The sequence below is a fragment of the Doryrhamphus excisus genome, linkage group LG12 (assembly GCF_037039965.1).
Source record: "Doryrhamphus excisus strain RoL-2023G ecotype Guam linkage group LG12, RoL_Dexc_Guam_v1.1, whole genome shotgun sequence".
NCBI classification, from domain to species: domain Eukaryota; kingdom Metazoa; phylum Chordata; class Actinopteri; order Syngnathiformes; family Syngnathidae; genus Doryrhamphus; species Doryrhamphus excisus.
In genome coordinates, this window is record NC_136368.1 from 3,905,803 (window position 1) to 3,931,364 (window position 25,562).

The following is a 25,562-nucleotide window of genomic DNA, read 5'->3' on the forward strand; positions in this document are numbered from 1 at the left end:
AATCAAGTTTCATTGACTCCGCGGTACTCGACAAAAAATCAAGTTTCATTGACTCCGCGGTACTCGACAAAAACTCAAGTTTCATTGACTCCGCGGTACTCTACAAAAACTCAAGTTTCATTGACTCTATGGTACCCGACGAAAACTCTCTGTCCTAAAAGACTGTGGTCTCACTGACTCACAAGTACTCGATCGGTACTTGACAGACTTGGTTTCACTGACTCATGGGAGCTCAAAAAGCTTCAAGTTTCATTGACTCACAAATGCTTGATGAAGACTCAAGTTTTCATTGACTCACTAAAGACTCAAGTTTTACTGACTCAGGTACTCAACAAAGGCTCGTGTTTCACTGACTGTCAGTACTCAAAATCTGGAGTTTCACTGACTTGTGGGTACTCGACAGATTCGATTTTTGCCGACTCATGGGAGCCCAACGGTCTCCCGCAAGTCTTCATCAAGTCAGTGCTTAATGAAGACTTACACTTCATTAAGTCACTTCAGTGCTCACAACACTTATTACAAATGTTTATCCAAAATCCAAGGTCCACGTTAACGTCAAGGGTTTGGAGGGGAGGGAGTGCGGGCCGTCTGCATCAATTACTTGGGGTCTTTCACCATTCGCTGGTGTAAATAATGCATTTACTTCCTGGATTGTGTTGCGTGTGAACAAAGGCAGGAGGGTTGGGAAGTGGGGAAGCCTGTGGTGGGCGGACTTTGTGTCAAAAATGGTCATTTTTATGACCACATCAATTACTGGTGTTTTCGCTGGTAAGTCTGGAAAGGAAACCTGACGAAAAGCAGGGATCTGTTTTTATTTGTATGGTCCAGATTCCATGTTTTTGTTGCTAAAATGTTGCCTCGGTTTTCGTACAATATTGCACGTAACAAACTAGTACGGGAAATTCCATTCATTCATCTATCATAATGAATCTTGCTTTGTTTTCTGCATGTAAAGTTGTAATTATTCTCTATAAAATGTATTTTTGTTCATATTTTGGGGTCTTTCGAAGATTAATTGGATTATTTATTAGTTTCTACAGGAAAATTACCTGTTTAGGTTGTCAATTTTTGGAACAAAATACTGCCGAAAACCAAAAAGCAGCTTGACTTTCATTGAAGTAATGACATGTGACATTCGTCACCGAAGAGATATATGTTACACTGAGAGTCGACAATTTCAGTCAGTGTCACGTCATGCTAAAGATGATGCTCACTTGTCCAGCCTGTGTATACGCAACCATCTCCCAATGGTGTGAAAACATCCAAACATTGTCCTATTGATGTCCCGCTTTTTTTTCCCCCCTCTTCTTTTCTTGTCAGAGGTCAACCCCAAACAGCATGCGGTGGAATCAGGCGTTACTGTGCGTGTCACATTGATGCATTACAAGGCTCCAGAGGTCACGTCTCTGTAAACATACATTATCAAAACCCATAGAAGATGTGTGCTGCTGACCTCCCCCATACTTTACGGTGCATGTTCTGGGGAGGGGGGGGAGGAGCGGGTCAGGCGGTGGCGAGAGAGCAACTTTGCAGCCGCAATGACTTTCTGCTTGCAAATGAAGAGGGTCAAGCAATCAAGACTGCTCGGGCTCGGTGTCAACACCATTATGTTACGCTGTCTGAAATGATCAATGAGCTAAAATAAAATGATCACAAGCTAAAATTGGCTGGCTAATGAAAAGCGACTGTTTAAACATTCGCCGTGAGGAGCCGACCGGAGCCGAAACGGGGCGGCAATTTATAAAGCCTGACACACATACGGAATACGCGGCAGCTGCTGTAATCACGGCTGTTTACGTGGGCTACCTTTTTTCTATTTGCAACCGAGCTATAAGAGTCCTGATTCACATACCGCAAAGTAAATAATTACACCGGCATGTTGTCAAAAAGTTTATTTTAACATTACAAACGGACACATTCACAGCAAACAGTTAAAGGGATTGTCTAAATATAAATAGACTGCATCAACAACACTCGGGTGAAGCCGTTTAAAATGTAAAAGTAGCAACATTCATTTGCTTCACCCCCTTATAGAAATAAATACATTTTGTAAGTGCGCTCTTTATGTACCATCGTGTGTAAACATGCTGGTAGCACCACCTTGCTGCAGAATAACCCAGTCCATCACTGTTAAAGGCACTGCTACAAAGAGAATATTCATAAATTGACATAAATAAAATATTTTGTATTTCACCGACTTTATCCTATTAAGACAATACATTAAATACAGACAGTATACTTGTTCTCTCGCCTCATGCTGCATAGAACAGCTTGGTGGGTTTGCTGCTACACGCTAGCAGCAAACACTTCAATACTGCTGCTGCACGGATAAAAATTATTTGCAAAGAAAAAGCACAGTAAGCCCTGGTTCCAAAGTACGTGTCGTTCTTACGCAATTGCTTCCATTAACGGTCCAGACGTGAAATGTGTTTGTTACGCTTCTGACCTTCTTTACTCCACTTCCATGGCAGACAAGTCCTGCTCTCCGTCAGACTTTCCAGAGGCTTCATCGTCATGTGACTCGGGAGTGCTTTGGTGGTCGGACTCGGGACAGGGCTCTGGAGGTGTCGGGGGCACAGGCTCTTGGGTGTCAGTTTCAGGGATGTCTGCATGCTCGTTTTTCTCTGGGACGAAACAATTACAGATATATTTGTGTTTCAAAATATCCAAGTATATATATATATATATATCAGTATTTTAGAGCATGATCTGCCAATGCAGGGGTATTTATTCATGCTTTAATGCTGCTGGTGCCAGCAACTCAGCAAGTAGTTTGTTCAGATAAATACTACAGCTTCTCAAGAGTAGGGCGTGAAAATATTTCTGTCCCCTGGGGGTGGTGGCATGACAGAAAATAAGCCGCAAATATCCCCTGGGCTGCACTTTGGACACCCCTGCATTGGAAGAATGTACTTTTTTTTTCAAAGTAACGACTTTGGGAGGAAGCGGTCGGTTTAAATACATTCATTCATTTTCTACCGCTTTTCTTCACGAGGGTCGCGGGGGTGCTGGAGCCTATCCCAGCTGTCTTTGGGCAAGAGGCAGGTTACACCCTGTACTGGTGCATGTACTGGAGAACATGCAAACTCCACACAGAGATGGCCGAGGGTGGAATTGAACCCTGGTCTCCTAGCTGTGAGGTCTGCGCGCTAACCAATCAACCGCCGTGCCAGTTTAAATACATTTATTTTTAAAAAAAGGGTGTAAATACGTCTTTGGTGGGGAATGACATTATAAGCCACGTCCTAAGACTTGTGTCCAAATAGTGGTTGTCACCTTTGAACAATTGGGGGGAGTCTCTGTCGGCACCAGACAAGGAGGAGGAGCGGGAGGGGGACGCCTCAGATGACATCTTCAGCTCGCCAGTGGCCTCGGCGAGTCTGGGTGCTTGAGGTCTGGTCTTTCTCGCAGGGTTCAGGAAGAAACAGTACGCACATCGGAATGCTGAAACAACACAAATAAAAAAGACAAAAACACGCCGACGTCATCTCTCAGACATTTTCAAAACAGACACGGATGAATATACATGAATAGGAGCCAATTTTGAAGAACCGCCTAAGATGCATAAACACGGTGAGATTGATGCGCGGCATCGGTTTGCATATTCAATCTGGGTGTGAGCGCGCCGGCGGGGGTCGGCACTGGTGGAGTGGTGGAAAAAGCCGCATGATATACTGCGCTGCCAAACACTAGAGGGCAAATGACGGTGTAGCGTTTGATGGAGACTGACAAAGTCTTACCAACATAGTCAAATTCCTCCTTTAAGGCCATGCCGTTGTGGGACAGACATTGCTGGCAGATGAGAGCGAACCTGAGGAAGCAAAGACATCAATGTGAATGGGAAGACGTGACTTTATATTGAAATAAACACACCATGATGCGCCGATGTCTATTTTTAGACTCCACTTTTAGGTGTTGGGATTATTTTTCAGGACATTAAAAGGCAACAAATGACTTCCACAGAACACGTATCTCATTGACACAGAGTCAATAGTAATTTACATGACAACCCAGGTAGAATGAACAGTTATATTTACATGTTTGTCGAGCATTTGTGTGGCGGCCCTTGAACACACCACAGTTGTGGAAGGCCAGAAGTGAAACTTAAACAACTCTCTATGGCTTTGCCATGGTGAGTACTTTAATTGCCTTTAATAAATGTGTAAGGCATATACTGGTGGCGCACGGTGACTGTGGTTAGCATGTTACTTACTGTTACCCGATAATTATCGGCCCGATGTCAACATAAAAATGTGATTTTTTTTCCCCCGATCATGAAAACCAATATTAAAAAATGCTGTATACAACACGTGTTCATTCCACCAGAATCAGAATCGCCTTTGTCACTGTATTGCATACAGCGAAATTTGAGTGCAACTCCACAGTGCATTTTATAGAAAGTAAAAATAAGAATAAGGAAAAGGAGATATGTCATGTTACACATATCGGTATCAGAAATTTAGAGTTGGAAAATATCAGTTTTCACCAAAAAAAAGCCCATATCAGACATCCATAGTAATAAACACACATTATACCGCATACCTGTTCTGTGGGCCATCTCCAACAAGATACTCGACGATTCTGTCCACGGCGCCTCTTTGCCTTGGAAGCACAGGTCTGGCCAAGGGCGGGCCTGGGGGGTGCATTCCTTTGAAAACAAAACATCAGAGTTTTGTCATGAACAGCGAAGACTACAAGCAGGCAGGAGTCGACATCACACATCATTTTCTGTGCAAACAGAGATGCACTTGACAAAAATCCTTGCTGGGAAATGGCTCCTACCTACATCGCACTTGCAAAGCACGTCCAGATCCCCCGTGGTGTCGGAGAGTAGTAATTAATATAATCTAACATCAAGAGCGATCATAGGAAGATGACTGGTCATTTCTGTGAGACTTGGCACAGTCTCAGTGCCCTGCTGGTTATTAATTCGTCGACATATGGAAACTCTGCGGTGACTCTGTGTATCAAATTGCTTTTCACTTTCAATTTTCAGCAGAAGCAGGTGATATCGAGTCATGTAAACCATTTGCAGGGGCGCTGCCAATGCCAAAGGCAATTTTGCCAAGCATTAAAAGACATTTACTGAGATTCCACCAGCATTGCCCAGAGAACAAACGGCGCTCTGGCTAATTAATCATAGTTAATGTAATCCTGCTCCGTGCATACCACACAGTTGGCATTCCACATGGCAATTACAGCTTGCGGCTTCCTCTAGGAGCACATTTCCTTTACTGTTTGCATCCATTTGCATCTTCTATTGAGTGTTCATCGTCCAGAAATAATTTATATTGACTATTCAGTGCCTCGATTCAGATACGCAGATGTCTTCCGCTCAGGACAACTGTTCTGTGGAATGTTTTACGTATATTGGCTGTTTTTTTGTCTTTTAGACATTTTGAACAAAAATAATAAATATTGTAGTGTGTAATTATCTATAGTCTACTTTATTTATTCACAATGGCAAGATAGACTTCATCGGTAAGTGGTTTAACTCTTTACGCCGCAAAGTCGCAAAACTGAGACAAGCAACACTGCTGAATTTAACAAACCAGTTCGGCAAATAAGGCGGCTCACGAAGTTAATACTGGACACCAGGAGATGGTGGACGTCTGTAACTTCAATTTGAGCAGCATTTGAGAGTGTGTTCCATGCAAAGTTTAGAAATGCATAGACTTTGAAACCCCTTGAGCAGTGATCGGGGTGGTAGGAGGGGACATGGTGGGTTGTCAAAACACCGCTAATGGTGAGGGGGGGATAGTGTGATTGTAATGAAAGAAAATTTGGAAATCGCGGCACACACGGTACACTAATAAATGGATTTAACCTGAATGAATGAAAACATTCACAGGCATAGGTACTTTACATCTATTGAGGCGGCAGCAGTGTTCAAGATCCTGCTGTAAATGATGGCTGTGTTTCCTTGAGACACAAGGAAGAGTATCACAAGTGGGTATCGTAGAAACAGGAATCTGACAAACTCCGAGCCTGGTGATGTAATATGTAAATCAGATCACTGAATTGACAAACTTTGTGTCATACTGATGAGTTTTCTCATTTACAGTATGGCTTTACGTCAAACCATTTTCACGCTACAACCTTTTGAAATATTAATATGAAAAGCCTCACCCAAACGGTTAATTAATTTATGCCTGATAAATGCACATAGTTTGGAACAGGGCTGTCCCAAGTTTTTCCAGAGATGGTAATATAATCAAAAATGAAAGGATGCTTTCATATTTTGTAAAGCAAAAGTTATGCTGTATATACATATTTTTAAAAAACTGCATATCTTTGTGATAAAGGTGTGATAAAGGTGAAAAAGCCTATCAACTTCACTCTTTGTATTTTTTCCCCACCTTTTTGTTTTTTTCCCCCCACATATTTAAACTCTTAAATCTTTAAACAGTTTCTTCTGGCAAAATTATGATTATTCCCATAATATAAACTTTTCCCAAACTAATTTTCCAAAAATTGCAGCTTTATTTAGTGTTTCTCATTCCAACTTTTCGTTAATACTTGAATATTTTTTTCTTTTTTTAAATCTCTTTTTAAAAAGGTTTTAATTTCTTTTTTTTATTTAAGTTTTCCTACATTTTTCCTTAAATTGTCTTCTCTATTCTCTTGTAAAATTGAAACCTTCTCATTATACTACAATTTTATCTCTTTATATTTTGACATAATTCTTGTAAAATTACTGATTTTTCAATATTTCTTTCTTGTTAAATTTTCAAAGAACACTATAGCACCTGAGAAACTGGGGAGAGAGAACCAGGGAAGAGTAAATCACACCGTAATTGTTCACATTATGATGTGTTCCCCCTGTGTGCAGATAACCCACCAAATCCAGGAGCAGGTGTTCCAGGGGTCAGAGGCTTCCTCATCAAGCTCTGCTGAGCAGCCATGGCCGACAGGCGCCTCTCCGGGGGTCCACCTGGAGCAGAGTGTGAAGACCGTCCGGGGTAGGTGGGCCCGCTGGCAAGAGGAGGGCGGGCCGCTACACTGCTACCAGGATTTGCCACCACTGCGGCCGGCGCCACCACTGGTGGCGTTTTAGGGACGATGTTGCGCTGGCGAAGCTCTAACAAAAGGAGATACTGCAGGTGAGGCGGAGCAGAGGAAAGGAAGGGATAGGAAACTGAGCCGTCATTACTCATAGCTACCTTGGCCTTGTTTAGGAGTCATATGGGGTCCGAGTGGAGTAGATTCCAGCTCCTTCACAAATAGAAGAGATACAATATGAAAAAAAAATTTTGGTTGCTACAGTCAGCCACATCATTAAGTACACCTACATTTAAAAAAAGGGAGGGGTTGAGAAGTTTAGCTAGAGCATTATTATAGTGTAATACAAGGGGTGTCTGCTGTTTGTTATTAACTGTTAAAATGATAAAAAGAGCAGTAATTTTACAGATATTAACACAAAACATTAAGCCAGTAAAGTCATAATATTAAAAAACTGAAAAATATAAATAATGACAAACAAAACAGTTGCAATTTTTGCAAAATTAGGTTGAGTTGGAAAAAACGGTAACGTGTGATAATCATGTCATATCAAAAAAAAATGAAGCAGCAAGTTGAAATGTATGTCAAAATATTTCCATGGAAAAAGTCTGGACAACCCTGTTGTACTTAACAGGGTACCTTAACATACTGTATATATATCCAGCCGCCATATACATTATATAAAATATATATATTATATAGCAAATATATATATACAAAAGAAAAATAAATGCTCACCATTTTTTTCTTGGAATCAGGATCAAATCTCTCCAGAATCATTTTAGCATTTTTATACGTCTCCGTTTCCATAACTTCTTCAAGCTGAAAGCAGATGTTTATAATGAAAGCTTCCATTCGGCGAAAGACTGTATACTCATGAAAAAGCGTATTAATACTAATTAATATTGCTAATCAAACAAGTGCAATTCTGTGCATATCTTCATTTACAATAAATCCCCAAACCTCTTTCTACATGTTTATACGTAATATGAAGAATAATTACATTCACTACTTCGATAATGGAGATGGTGAAAATCCATCAGGCCTAATTATTGAAAGTTATTAGAGCTGACAGAGGATGACACGTCATTTCTCAGATTTATTTCTTTCAGGCACTACATGCCATTTATTACAGTGGCATTAGCAGAGTAGTTTGCCGGCTTAAGTCTTCATAACCAATCAAATCTGAACAGGACCTTGATTAACAAATACAAACTACTGACAGGATCAATAGGCGCCACACTGAGAGCTTCCGACAGCTGTTCAGCAATGTACTATATAAGCTAAAATATTAAACTTACTATTTTCTTCTTTTGTCCTTTAAGATTCTCCAGTTTTTCATCTATAGGGGAAAAAAAGTAAAAAAAAAAATGAAGTGATTTAAATGTTAAGTTTATAAATAATAAATAAATCCTACTATTTTTTTCCGTTATTCGTGAAAAGATGACAATCAGGAGTTTTCGAAGTAACCACACTCTGAAAAGAAATGAAAAAGAAAATGATTTGCAAAAGGGTGAATTATTTTCATCGAGGTGACGCTCCCAATTGCTAACAGCGTATTATTAGTAGTGTACTTACAGTAAAGGAAATATGACAAGAGGGAGGGAGAGAATTAGGCGCCCCATGAGCTGCTCTGGCAGGTACCAGCAGTAGACGACTATGCAGGCCATCAGGTAGAGAAGGATGGAGTACAGCAGCAGTCGGCCCAGCCAGATCTTCAGCTGCCTTTGGTACTTTGCACCATGCTCCTCGTGAAGCTGGATGTCCTGAAAAACAATAGTGGCCATCACTCACATGTTGTCATTGAAATTATAAATTATTTAATCATTTTTATCTACTATAAATTGTTTATGCTTGTTGATAATCCGTGTGAAAATTTTTATAGCCTATAGTATACATTTAGCATTTTTTGCTCCATATTTCATGCACTGATTATAAAGATCTGAAATTAATCACCTGATGTGTTACTCACCAAGTATGTTTGGGATGCTCCAGAAGTGGTATTTGAGGTAAATGGTGGCCAGACCAGGTACTGACTAGTTTTTGGAGGTTTAGAGACCCCCCCTCCCCACCCAATACAATTCAGCTACACATTTTGGAACAGCCTTTTATTGCAGCCATCCTAAGGCGCTGAAGTGGATGAATTATGAACAGATGGAAAAGGCTTGACATTCTAGTTCAGCTGAAAAATGGGACCATAAACAATATTGTTTTGAGTTTAAATTTTTGTTCCATGTACAGTAGCTCCATCATACATAGAGTCGTTTATGTTATGTTATATCCTTCCAAATATCCTATCCTTCTTTGGTCAAATTCTTAACACTATCACAATTTTGTCACAATGTTGTGTATTGGGTAAATGTACGACACCTTAAAATTAAGATTATTAAATAATGCACCAGAAAGCAGAATTACCAAACTCCAATAACAACATTTGAGGTCATTTATTTAAGGCATTGTACTGCACAGACTGGGACTGACTTGCAATAGCAGTGACAGCCAAGTACTGCTTGGTGCAACCCCTCAAACTTTTGCTTACTCAATCCAAAAATAACCAACAGTGTAAAATCTCCTCACTGTGACATGTGTGTCTGTCACACGACACCAATGCATTGCTTTCTCTCATCCAAAGAGTAAGACAGGTGAAGGGGGTGTACAAATGGCCATAATAAAAATCATTCTATGTGGGTTTTTATTTTTCCTTTTAGGAACGGATGCTTTGAGGCTTTGATGCTACTTGACCTCAGCAGTGCCAAGTGCTCCAAGGAGAGTTGCTGAAAATAGCCTGCAAGCTTAACTGTAGCACAGCACTAAAGCCACGTCCGTCATCAAATGAGGAAGTATTTCGGCACACATTGGATGGTTTCACGCCAGAGTACATATTTAAGACTTGTGAGCGGTGTTTTTGAAAGCTACCTTACTATGATCATTAACAACGGTCACACCTGATGGCCTGCCTCATAGCGCATAGGTCCCCGAGAGCCAATTAGATGCTGTTAAACTTTATGACATCTTAAAGTATTCCATCAGTCAGCATGTGTACACAAGTAACACAGAATGTTCCTTATATGATGCATACCTTATCTATTCCCTCCAAAATCTCCACAGTGGAAGGTTTGGCCTGCAAGGGAAAAACAGGACATATAAAAACAGCTGAGAGTACCTTGGCAGGAGTCAACGGTTGTGCAAGCAGAGTTGCTACAACTTCCCGTTTCATATCCACAATGTTATTTACACATGCATTATCTCAGCTGGACGATGTACTCTCTCGCCATAAAATGATACCTGTACAGTCAATGAGATGCACAACACTGATTAACATTACGTAGCTGCAGCTTGGAGAGGCTATCTTGCTAGCCTGTGTGAAGCATGTTTGGGGCATATACCTGGATGGTGTCGCGATTGAACAATGGCAACTGAAGAGAGAAGGGCCGGGTTCTGGAGCTGAATCTAATCTAATAATTACAGCACTGAAAATATTGACCCAAAATTGAAGGAGAATGTAAACATCAAGCTAGTAGGAGGGTTTTGGAGGGTGAGGCGCAAGACGTGTTAAAAATTGACAATTTCATGGGCATAACCATTACATGCAGCTCTCCAGTATTCGCTCTTGTTGTGTTTCTTAAGTGTGAGGGATATTTAGGGCTTAAACATGACTGTGGCGAGTGAACAATGACTGAAAGTGTTTTTTTTGGGAGGAGTGTCAAAAATAAGACATCTTTCATGGGCCTAATGGTCTTAATCACTCGTTATGTGGTGAATGAACAATGAGAGGAGGGTTTCGAGCAAGCCGCATGTTAAAAATACATAGTTAAAGGGCTTTTTTCTGGGACTAAATGTCTTAATTGTGATTTCCGCTGGTCAGTTCCATTTTCCAAAACGGGAGAACGCAACATCAAGTTAGCAGATGCGGTAAGGGGGATGAGCCATGTCAGACATAGGCAAAAAGTGGGGGATCGACTGTACTTAGTTCAAACGTGCAAATGTTAACAGCATCATCCCAAATCATTCAGGCTACTTGCGTACTTACTCGAAACTGCAATATTTTTGCTTCTTCCCTTCCATTTAAGTGTGAATTGAAACCACTTGTTAGTCCTGACTAGATGTCATTGCTGCACACTCAGCATTTGGGGTGCAACATCCGGGTATTTTGCCATACTTTTGTGTGAACACACTTGTACCCCCAAAATGCTAAATTTACGTGTGCAAATTGAAATACATCCAAACACTAATGCAGCGCTTGTATTGGACGTTCATTAGAATATGCAGTCGTGCCTAGTATTGTGTGTGTAGAATGAAAACAATACGTGTACAAATGTTAATACATACCCTCCACCGTGAGATGACAGCCCCCATGTTGACGATTAGAGCTTCTCTTGGTTATGATAGACTTCCCTCAACGTTCCACCTGTGGACAACCGTGAGTATTCGCCTATACATGGAAAATATTATACAAGGGCACACTTGATATAGGGTTCCAACCTTCTAAATTATTATCTGCTATTGATCACTGTACACCATGAAGCTGTCAGACTCTCACAAGCCGAGGGCTAGCGGGGTGCTAACATGCGCTAACACTAGTTAGCATCCCCCAGAAGTTGCACCGTTTCGACTCATTTTGCCGAGACATAAATTAACATCGTCCGCGGACTACCTGCATCCACCAGCCTCAATGCATGGTTCAAATGCGTCATTAATCATACTTAGGTAACTTCTTAAACCACTTTTCCAACAACTGTTAGCCGCACAAGCTAACTTTAGCTAGCTAGCCAGTCAACGCCAACAAAGTGCAGTTTGAGCACTGCGGTGCTGTGCTAACGTTTTAAAAAGCAATTTCACCTTAATACGCAAAGTGGCCGTGTAGCAACTCAATTTAGTTTTTAAATGGACATACCTTGGCTACCGACTGGTTTCAACTGCCCGAGACCTGCACTGCCAGCAGTGCATTTGTTCTGGCTTTAAAATGTAAAGCTAGGGGGAGTGTCCAAATGTTCGACACCAAAACTGTGCCAACTGGGCAGGGATGAATAAATATAGATAAATAAAGTGTGGGGGGGGGTGCATGAACAAAATATTCATACCTTGACAGACTGGACGCCAGGGGCCTCATTTATAAAACATTGCGTAGTAATTGTACTAAAAGTGTGCGTACACCAAAAACTATTCACTATTTCGCTGGATTCTTCAGAATCATGGCTACTTGAGAAGCCGAAGACGAAAAAGCACAACTTCACCGAAATTGTTGTGGAAATCTTAGTTGGAGAGCTGCAGGCCCATAAAACATCATATTTGGAGGACATAGCAGACTCACAGGTGTTCGATGAATACTCAAGTTTCACTGGGTCACAGGTACCCAAAGAACGGTTGAGTTTCACTGAATCCCAAGTATTCGACAAAGACTCAAGTTTCACTGAATCACCGTTACTCAACAAAGATTCAAGTTTCACTGACTCACGTAATCCGCCAAAGATTAAAATTTTAGTGACTCATGGGTGTTCAACAGACACTCGACTTTCACTGACTCACGGGTATTCGATGAATACTCCAGTTTCACTGGGTCACAGGTACCCAAAGAACGGTTGAGTTTCACTGAATCCCAAGTATTTGACAAAGACTCAAGTTTTACTGACTCACCATTACCCAACAAAGATTCAAGTTTCACTGACTCACGACAAAGATTCAAGTTTTAGTGACTCATGGGTGTTCAACAGACACTCGACTTTCACTGACTCACGGGTATTCGATGAATACTCGAGTTTCACTGAGTCACATGTACCCAAAGAACAGTTGGGTTTCACCGAATCCCAAGTATTTGACAAAGACTCAAGTTTCACTGACTCACCGTTACCCAACAAAGATTCAAGTTGCACTGACTCACGTAATCTGACAAAGATTCAAGTTTTAGTGACTCATGGGTGTTCAACAGACACTCAACTTTAACTGACTCACGGGTGTGACTCGAGTTTCACTGAGTCACAGGTACCCGAAGAAAGGTTGAGTTTCATTGGAAGTATTCGCCAAAGACTTAAGTTTTACTGACTCAACATTATCAACAAAGATTCAAGTTTCACTGACTCACGGGTGCCCGACAAATACTCGAGTTTAACTGACTCACGGGTACCTATAGAAATTTTGAGTTTCACCGACTCACATGTGTTTGACAAAGACTAAAGTTTCACCAAGTGACAGGAACTTGATGAAGATTTCCGTTTCATTGACTCATTGGAGCTTGATGAAGACTTGAGCTTCACTGGCTCAGCGACTCTACAAAGACTCGATGGCAGTGGGCGCTGGTGGAAATTCTGGCAGAAGACCAGAATTTCTCTAATTTTCCCTCATTTACCATAAAATGTCCCATAATTTAAGAGACATTTAAGCGCACATTTTGGTGCAAGTAAAAGAGCTAAACTGTAAATCAAAAAATACCAATGTACTGCACTACAGCCATATGCAGGGCAAAGAACGCCTGGAAGAATTACTCGTTAACCCAATAAAAGCAATTTCGAAAGATAATTGGGAACATGTTTCAATACATATGCATGAAAAAATCCCCCATACAACCCATTCAGAGGCTCATGTAATTGATTGAGGGGATGACCTGTTATGTTAAATGTTATTTGAGAACCATCAAAACGTAAAAAATTGCAATTTGCCCAGCTTGTATCAGAATTAAAAGCCCATTCATCATGATTATGACTTGATAAGCTAATTTAACCGTTTCGCTCTGTCTTAATGAGCTATAGTTGAATTAATGCCATGTAATATATGAAAGTAACATTTGAACAGAGGCAATGATTTGAGACAAACAGAGCAGAAACTACTTTAGAAGCGTAATGGCGGCATAAATCTCATCAAGCTCTCGTCTTCCCTTCGCATTTTAAAGCGTTAAATGGAATCTTAGAGGTGCGAGAGCTGTTTTGGCAGCCTCGGATGTACCTGATGGACTCGGGCTGCATGGAACAGCTGCCATGTACGATGCAAATACTTCACCAAATGTGTGGAAAATAGCTTTCACTGAAACACGAACACCATGTCTGGAAGCAGTATACAAACATTGGTCCTTATCTGCAAACTGGATTTTATTTAGGACAGCATTTCTTTTAAAGGTTGCACATGCTTTTGTGTGGCATAAACAAATGTCTGTTGTCAAATGACTCCAAATTGTCCATAGGTATGAATGTGAGTGTGAATGGTTGTTTGTCTATATGTGCCCTGTGATTGGCTGGCCACCAGTCCAGAGTGTACCCCAGCACCCCCGCGACCCTTGTGAGGAAAAGCGGTAGAAAATGAATGAATGAAAGTAATATTTGAGGGATTGCTGTATTTGAAGGCTGCATGGCAGACGAGTGGTTAGCACGCAGGCCTCACAGCCAGGAGACCCGAGTTCAATTCCACCCTCGGCCATCTCTGTGTGGAATTTGCATGTTCTCCCCGTGCATGTGTGGGTTTTCTCCGGGTACTCCGGTTTCCTCCCACATTCCAAAACCATGCTAGGTTAATTGGCGACTCCAAATTGTCCATAGGTATGACCCCCACCCCCTTTTGTGAGGATAAGCGATAGAAAATGAATGAATTAATGTTGTATCAATTTTGCACCATGTGGTGGGGCACTGCCCCATCTGGCCTTACACAGTGCCCCCATTTGGAAAGTATAGACTCAAATATATAATCAAACATATAAAAAAATGTGCAGATCAGTGAATAGGGCCTGTTTACATGAGTGCACTGACACTTGTTCCTTAGCAGCCACGACGTCCCACCTTAAATGCGTTTTGGCCCCACTTGCTCCCTGTAGTACCCCCCTCCCCCACCTCCCATACCGCCTCTCCCCCCTCTCTTTTTTGTCCTCCCGCAGCAGCTGTCACCCCGCATTACTCGCAGTCAGCTAAATGAAACATTATTCTAAACATATGCATCGTAATCAGTCCGGTCACACTTACAAGAACACGCGTTAATAAGGCAATCAATCACAGTGGAACAAGCGAGTTGTGCAGTAACAGCTCATAAACAGTGTGTAATGAAGAATTGGAGGTGAGCGTGACACGGCGCTGATCAGATAATCAATGTCAAAGACGCGATGAATGTCAGTAAACGCACTTTTCATGTCGTTTCTATAAAATCCTCAATTTACAACAAGCAGTTCAATTACCCTGAAAATACAGTCAATTAAGTGGCGGCCTGATTGGACAGTAGGGGCTGCATCATCGATCCTTGCATTTCTATCTCGCTTGTGGACATTTAATTTGTTTTTTCTATTAGCACCCAAATAAAGTAGAATATAGAAGAATATTAAACAAGCCAAAGATTTATTCTCATGTCGTGTAGCATTCAGTGAAGGTGACAGGCGTTATGACGCTTTTTTTTACCCCTCCTCTTCTCACTCTTTTGCACATTGGATACAAAACTAATCGTGTTATTGTGGCCAGTGTTTTTCTGGCCTCTGTCTTCTCCTTTTTACACCCCCATCTATCTCAATGCACCCCTCGCTTTAAAGAGCAAGGAAACACGGTGATATATCACGCCCATATTTTGCCGCCCTAATCCTATTTCTTTAATGGGGACGTTCAAAAAAGCAACTTATCTTCAAGTCCCTAGGGGGCATTCTGGCGCAGGCTGTGTATATTTTTTTAACCAAGCGCAATTAACGACAGGATCAGCTCGTATCATTTAAAGGTAATGTAAAAATAATGGTAAATTATAGGGGCTGGAGTGACCCCTCATTGCAGGCCTTTCATGGATGGAACTGTGTCATGCTATGCATAGTACATGAGAATATATGAGTATATGTAGGCTTGCCGTTATTTTTGCTTTATTATTATTATTATTATTACATTAAGCAGATTTTAAATAAAGAGATTGATTTTTTAAAATATAATTTAAAAATTTTCATGGTAGTGTGCCATGTTTTTTTTAACTGTAGGTTCAAATATGGGCTTTTTTGTGAATTATACATTTAATTTTTACATAAAGATATTGATTTTTTTTATTTAAAGCTAATAAAGGTCATGAAAAAATAAAGGTAAATTACACATTATTCTGATTAATACACACTATTTTTGAAAGAAGTGTGTCATGTTAATTGTAAAGTACCAGTATTTTTATTTTAATTTTAGATCCATTTTATTATTGTTTATTTTAAAAGAAATAGATATATGTGGATTTTTTTTTATTTTTTTCCAAGAACAAACACCATCAATAAATAACAGGATTTACATTTCATATTGCACTTTTTTTCAAGTTAAAATATTTCAATCCATACAGTCATTGATATTTTAAATACAGAGATAGTTATAGAGACCCCCCAGAAGGTTTTTAAAAAAAATGTCAATATTATTTTCATTCAGTCAGTGCTTGTTCATGAGCTCCTTTTGAAAAAAAAAAAGAACAAAAGCCTCATTTGGGGTCTGAGGGAGGGGGGTGTCTGTAAAAAAAAAAAAAAAAACAATATTCAACTGTCATTTTTTTTCTGAAATGGGCAATTGGTCCAGGCCAATGTTGTGTACAGGCTCACATCCAGTGTTTTTAACATTGACAACATTCAGAAAGTCACACCCAAAAAAAAAAAAAAAAAGATTCTAACATCCACATTTTATGAAGTACACCCCTCCCCAAAAGATTCAGCTTCCAGCTATCAGTAGAACTACCCATCATATTTGCAAAATATTCCACAATTTACAATTCACATGTTGGATAATTAACATATAGGTGATGTCCCAAATAGGAACGAATAAAATAGTACACAGTTTGTAAAACAGGCTTGTCTGAATGTGTGTGTGTGTGTGTGTGTGTGTGTGTGTGATGAGGATTTCCAGTAGGGGTTTGTATGGAAAACTGTTTTTGACATAATGGTCTTCACTGTAAATAATTGAGGAATTACTGGGTTTATTGAGGTATTTTCCACATCCGAGGGCTTCCTTGTAGTATTTTGGCTTCACATTTGCAAGCGACTTATTAACCATATATATATATATATTTATTTATATACATATACAGCGTTTTCAGTGTACCAGCATTCGCTTTGTCTCAGCTCTTTTGTATGTCTAATGACTTCCCTCCGCGGGTTGTTAGGACTTGACAGCGGGTCTCCAAACGAGCAAGTTCCCTTCGCAGCCGCCTCTTCCAAAAGGAGCTCCATCTAGGGGTGCATGATTGGCAATTTTTTTGTCATCATTCTCGCATTATTAAGAGAGGAATTGACAAGAAAGAGGCGATGCAAAATGATGTGCGCCTGCAAAGCTGATTAGAAGAGTCCCCACAGAGCAGAGGTGCTGCTGCAAAGATGCTCTCTGCTGCCCAAAAAAAAAAAAAAAAAAAAAAAATCTGCTCGGTTTCTATAGTGAAGAAAGATGTGCTGCAGGGCACAAATGCAGACAATTCCGAGGATCTGGTGTAGATATATGCATGTGTGCCGTTTTTATGCAAAATTAATGTTACTTTTACGCAATTGGAGGGATTTTCAAATGAAATAGAAATACAGAAACGTGTTGTGAGAATGACTGAAATGTGAAAACACCATTAACTGTTTCACAATTCACAATGTAAAGGTATTGAACTAGGTAACTATTGAACTGGGTTTTAATTGATTATTTTCCACAAAAAAATATACCTTCAAAATAGAAAAGATTAGGAATTAGAATTTGTGACCTGTATAGAAAAACGGCCAAAGTAATCGGCACGAAGTCATTTTTGGTTGGTTATACTTTAAAGAATTATTATTATAGAAAAAAAAGTGACTTTTAGTGAATCGAACACAATTTAAGAGTGTATTTTGTGTTTTAACTTGCAAGAGATTATTAAATAAGGCTTCCAAATGAAAGGCGTGAAGACAGGATGTGTGGGATGAATGAATGAATCCGTGTCTGTCTATAATAATAATAATAATAATAATAATTGGCTAAAGTGGATCCATTAGAAAATATTTCTTCTAAGAGTTAGTGTCCTTACAATAAGAGAAATAATACTACTGCCAGTGTGTGCAGGGAATGTGAGCGTTTAGAAGAGGAGAAAAGATGGCCGTTTACAGTTATCTGTTGAGTGACGTCTCCTCTCGCTGGTCCGGTGACGGCACGGAGGTCTTGCTGAGAACAGCCGCCGAGTAGGGCAAAAATCCACTCTCGGATCTCTGTCCCGAGGCCGTGCAGGTGAAGTCGGCGCCGGCGGCCCTGGAGCTCAAGGCGCCCGCCGCCTGGCTGCTGTGGCAGCTCAGACACGAGCAAGGCCCGCCGGCAGACGGAGCGCTGACCGCAGCGGCGGCGGCAGCGGCAGCGGCTGCAGCTGAGGCCGCCGCGGAGCTGTTGAGGCCCGCCGGCGACTGGTAGAGTCCAGGGTGGCGGAAGCTGCACAGGAGCTCCGGTCGCGAGTAAGGGTGCGAGAGAGCTCGGAAGGTGTCGAGGGGCCGGATGGAGGTGGCGAAGGGCGAGGAGGCGGCGCCCGTGGCGGCTGCTGCTGCCGCGGCTGCCGTGACGCCGACGTGGGGGTAGTAGTGCAGGGGCATGTGCGAGTGGAAGGGGTACGGGAGGCTTCCTGTGGCGGCAGCGTGCGTCATCATGTAGGTGTAGAAGCTGGGGTCCGCTGGATGGGGCCACGACATGGCCAACCTCTGCCTCTTGTCCTTCATGCGCCTGTTCTGGAACCACACCTGCAACACACACCACGGACACTCAGCACTAATATTTGTACTATACTTTTAATCTAAGTATTTATTACAATTCCACGCACTATGAAATATTATTTTTCAAAATTGAGTGCGTTATTTCTGGGACATATTTTGGGTACCTTAATGGTTGTTTCAGGGAGGTTGAGAGCAGCAGCCAGTTCGCATCTCCTCGGCCTGGAAACGTAATTTTCCCGATAAAACTCCTTCTCCAGCCTCCCAATTTGCTCTCTGGTGAAGGCTGTCCGGTACCTCCTGACCTGGTCGGCGTTGGAGTTGCTGTTTGATGCCCCCGTGGAGTTTCCATTCATGCCGGATAAGGAGCTTGAGCTTGTGTTGGAGGATCCGGAATTACTGTCTGAAAAACCTACAAATTGTTTGGCAAATCAGTAAAAATGTTGTTTTATTATCATGAATGAGTTTCACAGCAACAATGACGATAATTCATGTTCATAATAATATTTTCTTATCATAATTCCTTAGCAGAAATTGCAATATTGAGTGGAATAAAAGCATACCTTTGTTTTCTTTGTGCTGGCTGGGAGAGCGATGCGTGGGGCATCCCACTTCCACATCACTGTTGATGTCCGATTCCTGGGAAACTTCCGAATAAATGCTCATTTTCTTCCTGCTCTCCGATGAGGAAATCTCCGCCGAGGGGCTGCTGTCGCCGCCGTGATGAGAACCAAAGAGACTGTCGATCTCAAACTTGCCTTTGCTCGGCATGTCCCCCAGACTCCCATGCAGGGAAGCGGATGTTATTCTCGGGCTGAGTCGTCCTCCGTGCTGGGAGTTCTCCAGGGCCTCCAGGACTGAATTCCCAGCCGAATCTGCGAGCCTCTTTGCCGCCACCGGACTATGCAGACCCCTCTCCATGAGTATCATCTCCTTTCTTATCCTCTCCATCATGAAGCCGTGTGAGGATGAAAGGGGATGCAGAGGAAAAAGTGGTCCACGGGTTTGGATGCTGGTGCGAAATCCGCATGCAAGTGTCTCTAAAACGGAGAGAGTCTCTAAAGCTTTTTATAAGCAAGACGCAATAAATGGAAGAATAGAATTCGAAGAGAAGGAGAGGCGCTCTCAAAATGTGCCTTGCATCCTCCCCACGGCAGAAATATGTCATTCATCAAAAAAAAGTGCTCTCTGTGGCTTGTGAAAATGCTGGGCTGACGCGGCTCCAATGATCATTTATTGTAACAGCTTTATAAGCAAATAAATAGGAGAGGGCTGTCAGTTGATGATGGAGGCGGCCTTCGGTCAGACGAATAATATCCAAGAGGAGAGGAGAAGAGGAGTGAGGAGGAGAGCATGCAGCGAGGTGCTGGTCCGGCTTGATGTCTGAGTTGCCTCTCACGGCTCCTCGGCTTTGGCCTCTTGGGTCAAATTGACAGTCTGATTAATAAAATGAGCGCAGCAACATTTCCCTCTTCATTTAGGAATATTATTATGCTTTGATTCTCTATTGTTTCCCTCCCCTACCCGGCTCTGTTGGCCCTCCCTCTGCCTCTGCAAGCCTTTATTGCTTCCCAACCTTATTTTTTTATTTATTTTTTATGCTTACAGAAGAATTTTCTCCCACCCCGTTTTAGACACACTTTGATGTAAGTCACACTGCACATTTTTACAACATAAGTAAAGTGGGTGGCTATTAAAATATTCCAATCCTCAGTACTTATTATATTATCTTCCATTACATCAGCAGTGTATTATGTTAAACATATCTATATTGTCCATTTGCTTTGTTTACAGTTAAATGCATGCATCCCGTAAAGTCAAACAAGCTTGTTATTAGTGTCTTGTTTCTCCGAGAGACTGTGAAGGCATCAGCGTTATCAGCATTATCTTCTCAGCGTGCTTTGGCGCCTCCCGCAGGTGATAGTGTGCATTGCATCCATTTACATTGACACAGAGGCCTCAACCTTTTTCTCTTTGAGGGCGTTTCCAGTTAGTATTGGGATGTAAAAAGAGATAACCGTAACGAGAACACACTATAAGAGTTATAAAGGTGTAGAAGTGCACTGGGTCGTACAGAGAGAGTGTATTGAAAAGTATTGAAAATACTCTATGTTGCTTTTTTGTTATTGTGCAGTAAAATATATCAATATTTAGTCCTCTCCTCCTTGGTGTACATTCAATGCAGTTATAAGTGTGATATCTGATTTTGTAGACTTATTTAGTGCACAGTCTTCATTTGTTATTCCCAGGTTGAGACCAACTAAGAACATCTCGTGTATGTTTTGCATCATCCCCTACAGTCAAATCTTGATATGATGATTAATGATTTGATTTTACAAAACTGCTGTTGACTCGAACGGTATTAATAAAGCATTTGGGTGTTTGTTTGTGTTTCTGGAACAAATTAATTGGATTGACATGATTTCCGATGGCTTCGGTTTTTGAATGTTTCGGTTTTTGGAACAAATTCATAACAAAAACTGAGGTATACGTTCCAGTTTTTCTCCTTTTATTTGACTCTTTTCTTGAAAAAGAACTCCCTCGCTCCCTCGCAAAAGCGTATATCTCTCCCAAAACTGTTCACTCATGCTTTATGAGCTTTGGCTCATTTACTGAAACACCCGACTTTCTCAACAGTCTTGGTTCTTATAGCAAAATCACAGCACCATGGTTCATCTGCTTGTATATCACTCATGTGTCAAAACTACATTCCTTTCCCAAATACTACATTGTCAGTGTCACCAAAATGCATCCTCCCTTTGGTACTGTGTAAGCACCGCAAGTCAAAATATTTGGATGTTTTGTCACGGTGGCAGAAGCCCATTGAAATACCCCCTTTGTCCACCTCCCAGTCTTAGGCCAGTCCTTCATTGACAATGGTTCATGTACTTGTTTTATTGTGCAGCTGATGTAGCTTAAAAATGTATTTAAAATTTCTTAAAATTTCTTAAAATTTCTTAAAATTTCTTAAAATTTCTTAAAATTTCTTAAAATTTCTTAAAATTTCTTAAAATTTCTTTAAAAAATTACTTAAAATTTCTTAAAATTTCTTTAAAATTTCTTAAATTTCTTAAAAATTTTTAAACTTTCTTAAAATTTCTTAAAATTTCTTAAAATTTCTTAAAATTTCTTAAAATTTCTTTAAAAAATTACTTAAAATTTCTTAAAATTTCTTTAAAATTTCTTAAAATTTCTTAAAAATTTTTAAACTTTCTTAAAATTTCTTAAGATTTCTTAAAATTTCCTAAAATAAAATTTTTTAAAATTAAATAAAATTTCTTTAAATTAAATTAAATTAAATTAAATTAAATTAAATTAAATTAAATTAAATTAAATTAAATTAAATTTTTCAAATTTCACGGTAACTGGCGTAATGTCCAGTTCCGGCCACAACCTAAAATAGGCATTGAGTTTAACACCCCTGGTTTAGACCAATAAGATCTATTTAGTTGAAAATTTGGCAGAATGTAAGTTAACTGATGGCATGAATGAGAAACTCAATTCTTTTATGAACACTCGCCAGGCTGTTTGTCCATGTTGTTATGTTAAAACCCAAGTGGCATGCCATCGTACCTGTAAAGGTGCGGTAATAACAGAAATGTCAGAGTTCTTTTATCTTTGGTGAAGTTTCCTGATGTCATTTTCCCAACGAGTCTTGAGCTGACTGGTGTCATTTGTCATGCATTCCTGGGACATCTTCTTCCCTTAGTGTCTTCACCACCTGTCATTGTTTTGCCATCAGGTTGATTTTGTGGATTTCTCAGGTTTATATCATGTTTTCATGATATCATTTGGCTCACTTTGGTTCATTTGTGTTTGTTGCTGCTTCTTGAGGTTCTTGGAGAACATCTAACAGCATACAGATATGCCCAAAGGGAGATTCGAACCCTTGATCTCCTGGCTGTGCAGCCCGGATAGGTCACTCTCTGCACCTTCAGGTGCTTCTTGGATGCATCCAACATCCATGTTCAGTGTTCAGGCAGTGCTCAGTTGAGCTCAGTTTTGGTCTTATTTGATGTCATCACATTCTTCACAGTTTTGGGGGTCATTCAAGTGAGGAGCGATGGTGTATATACTGTGAAAGTGTCTCAACAAACCTGGGTTTTGTGCTGGAGATGCAGCTCAACAAATCTAAGTCCCCGAAACAAAGGGGGCGGTGCCTGGTTATTGACTTACTTTGTAAAGTCTGGTTCATGTTATTCGACTCCCACACTTTGGATTGTCACTGCCAAAAGCAACACAGTCACCTCCAATAGAGCGAGGAAGGACCCCTGGCAGAATAATACTGTGTGGAAATGTGCAAGTTTTTTTTTATTATTATTTTTTTATTAGAAAATGGTGACACAGGAAGTAAACAAGCGTTAACACTTAGATGCATAAGTGGGTCAAAAATGACCCGGTCAGGTTGCTTTCTTGAAATATCTTCGTAATGAGAATTTTTTATCATTTCATATTCCAGGTATTTTTCAGAAAACATGTTTTTGATATCATGCCATTCACATTTTTAACTTACCTTTTATACACTTTAAGAAATTTTTGTTTTAGTTTTACTACCCCAACCTTCCATAAGTGGGTCAAAAATGACCCGGTCAGGTTGTTTTCTTGAAATATCTTTGTAATTAATTTTTTTTGGAATCATTTTATATTCCTGGTATTCCTCAAAAAACATCTTTTTGATATCATGCCATTCACATTTTTAACTTACCTTTTATACATTTTAAGAATTTTTTGTTTTAGTCTTACTACCCAACCTTCCATAATTTTTAACTTTGTGTAACACACAATGGATCCTCACATTTTCTTTTTTTTTGTGCAAATGTTTTTGTTGCAAATGTGCAAGCTAACATTATACTAACTTTACCTTATTAGTCTTTTCATTAAAGCTCAACATTACACAACTTTTACATATGTACACAACTTTTACATACATGTTTGTCAGAATAAGGAAGTATTTTGTTGTTGTTGTTGTTGATTGATAGCTCAGAGTGCTTATTCCTCCAGCAAATATTGTAATCTAAGAAGACAAACAGACTGAGTACTCACGCAAGGACTACTGTGACATATATTTCTGCTAACATCGGCCAAGTTCATATTTCTTATTGCATTTTATTCCTGATGCACGGCTCAAGAAGTGAACAAATATAGCGTATTCCTTGGCCTGGAAATCTATATCTCTTATCTCTTCATTGTCAATTATTCTTGGTCCCATGTCCACCGGGTCCTCAATAAATGGTGATAGCCCTACTACCAGCAGGTTATTAGTTTAGTTGTTTAGTTTAAGTTAGCCCTAACCCTAACCATGGTGATATAGCTGCAACCTTTGTTGAACAGGCAAGCCCGGCTTTCCACTCAACACACCTCGCTAAACCATGAAACCCATGAAGTATTGTTCCGTTTTTTGCAGATCACAAAAATGGAGTCCATTTGTTGATGTTTGTTGTGCTTCTTTCATGGGAGGGCTACTTGAAAGGTCTTTTTCCCCTGTTTTGCATGTTGAAGTCAGCATTTCTCCGCCTAAACCGCTAGATAATTTTGGTCTGACGTGACCACATTCATGTCAAACGTTCATGCAGGTCTTGAGCAGGGGGGGCCTTGTGGGCACTGCAGGATCTTATTCCAGCAGGGGTGCCCAGACCTTTTCCACCAAGGGCCGCATACTGAAAAATCAGAGGATGAGATCACTTTAATATGTAAGATATAAACGCATGTCGTTTATAATAACTTTTTCTACACTTATATGTTTTTAGGCTCTTTCTTTATAGCTTTTATGTATGGTCGTCAATCATGCACTGACTGGTTTGCACTTTAATTTTGTTGTATGATAACAATGACAATAAAGATATTCTTCTATTCTTCTTCTTTACCTTTTAACTTCATTTTTTTGTCATAATATTATGACTTGGTCCCAAAATGTTTTCATTTCATTCTCGTAATCCAACTTTTCTCAAAACTAATTTTCCATTTGTCCTGATTCACGACCCTTGAATATTTTATGTTTCTAAAATATATATTTTTTGCTCATAAAATTGCAACTTTCTTTTTCTTTCAGCCTTTTTTAATGTGAGCAGTCTTCTTCTACTGCTGCTTCATTGTGACATGTATGACTCACTGCTGCCCCCTACAGTGAGGAGGAAGTACTGCATGAACAAGTACTTGTGTGCCCCCCATACATAAGCGTCTGTGCTGTACCCATAATTGGGGCCCTGGCAATATGCTCTAATATAATTTTTTTGGTATATCTTTATTTCATAGTATAAATGGAGTTATTGTGTGCAAACTGTGTGGTTATTTCAAATGATTGTCATATTTATGATTTATTACTATTATTATTCTCCTTTCTGAGCTACAACCTTATCGCTCTGCATCTGATTCTGTGGATATTAATAATAGAAATTGTATTGGGTTTGTATTTGATTTCATACATCTTAAATTTCCAAGAAAATCAATTAAACACTAATATAGACTAAGATTCACAACACTCAATACCCGAGTATTTATATCAAAGTCTTATTTATGTTTCTAAAGTTCCTATTTGTGAAGCCCCCATTGAACATGTTTGACTGATGTGAAACTGTTGTGGACGTACTGCCATCTTGTGGTCATTAGAAGAACTTCAGCCTTTAGACGGCTCGACCAGGCTCACTCACGTGTCCAGGATGGAATTTGGGGCCAATAAAGCTCTTCCTGTAGATGTGCATTGACATTGGCACCGCTTTAGATCCATTTAAATCAACTAGCTGTAGAAATACTTGAATATATAGTACATACTGCACACTCTATATCTACTGAGAAGCGAATACAACATGTCAGAAAGGTATATTCATTGATTAATATGTGTATCGTAGTACTATAGATGTATTTTTCTGTATAGATTGTTTCATGCACTTTTTCACCTTTATATTTTTGGGGGAAGGGTGTAAATATAACACCCTGCAAGCTATGATAAAGTAAT

The 25,562-nt window shown here is 40.1% G+C and overlaps 2 protein-coding genes across 2 annotated transcripts; both read right to left on the minus strand.

Annotated features, from left to right (window-relative positions):
* Positions 1-1,877: 1,877 nt before the first annotated feature.
* On the minus strand, positions 1,878-11,959 carry lnpa (limb and neural patterns a). Its single transcript, XM_078795236.1, has 12 exons — positions 11,332-11,959; positions 10,082-10,123; positions 8,581-8,768; positions 8,420-8,478; positions 8,304-8,344; positions 7,741-7,824; positions 7,164-7,215; positions 6,842-7,081; positions 4,543-4,648; positions 3,741-3,811; positions 3,277-3,444; positions 1,878-2,624 (listed from the first exon to the last, which is right to left on the minus strand). Exons 1-12 carry the CDS (start codon positions 11,356-11,358, stop codon positions 2,452-2,454), a joined length of 1,251 nt encoding a protein of 416 aa, XP_078651362.1. The 5' UTR covers positions 11,359-11,959; the 3' UTR covers positions 1,878-2,451.
* A 6,066-nt stretch (positions 11,960-18,025) lies between these two features.
* On the minus strand, positions 18,026-19,564 carry evx2 (even-skipped homeobox 2). The gene is made up of 3 exons (XM_058082568.2): positions 19,174-19,564; positions 18,778-19,022; positions 18,026-18,640 (listed from the first exon to the last, which is right to left on the minus strand). The coding sequence occupies exons 1-3, from the start codon at positions 19,562-19,564 to the stop codon at positions 18,026-18,028; spliced, it is 1,251 nt and encodes a 416-aa protein (XP_057938551.2).
* Positions 19,565-25,562: the final 5,998 nt, after the last annotated feature.

Coding starts and splice junctions, on each gene's coding strand:
- lnpa (XM_078795236.1), bottom strand. CDS start 11,358: ATGGGGGCTGTCATCTCACGGTGGAGG. Junction 3,812..4,542: donor GGAGATGGCCCACAGAACAG/GTATGCGGTATA, acceptor TTGCTTCCTCAG/GTTCGCTCTCATCTGCCAGC. Junction 3,445..3,740: donor GGAGGAATTTGACTATGTTG/GTAAGACTTTGT, acceptor GTGTTGTTTCAG/CATTCCGATGTGCGTACTGT.
- evx2 (XM_058082568.2), bottom strand. CDS start 19,564: ATGATGGAGAGGATAAGAAAGGAGATGATACTCATGGAGAGGGGTCTG. Junction 19,023..19,173: donor CCAGCACAAAGAAAACAAAG/GTATGCTTTTAT, acceptor AACAATTTGTAG/GTTTTTCAGACAGTAATTCC. Junction 18,641..18,777: donor TCCCTGAAACAACCATTAAG/GTACCCAAAATA, acceptor TGTGTGTTGCAG/GTGTGGTTCCAGAACAGGCG.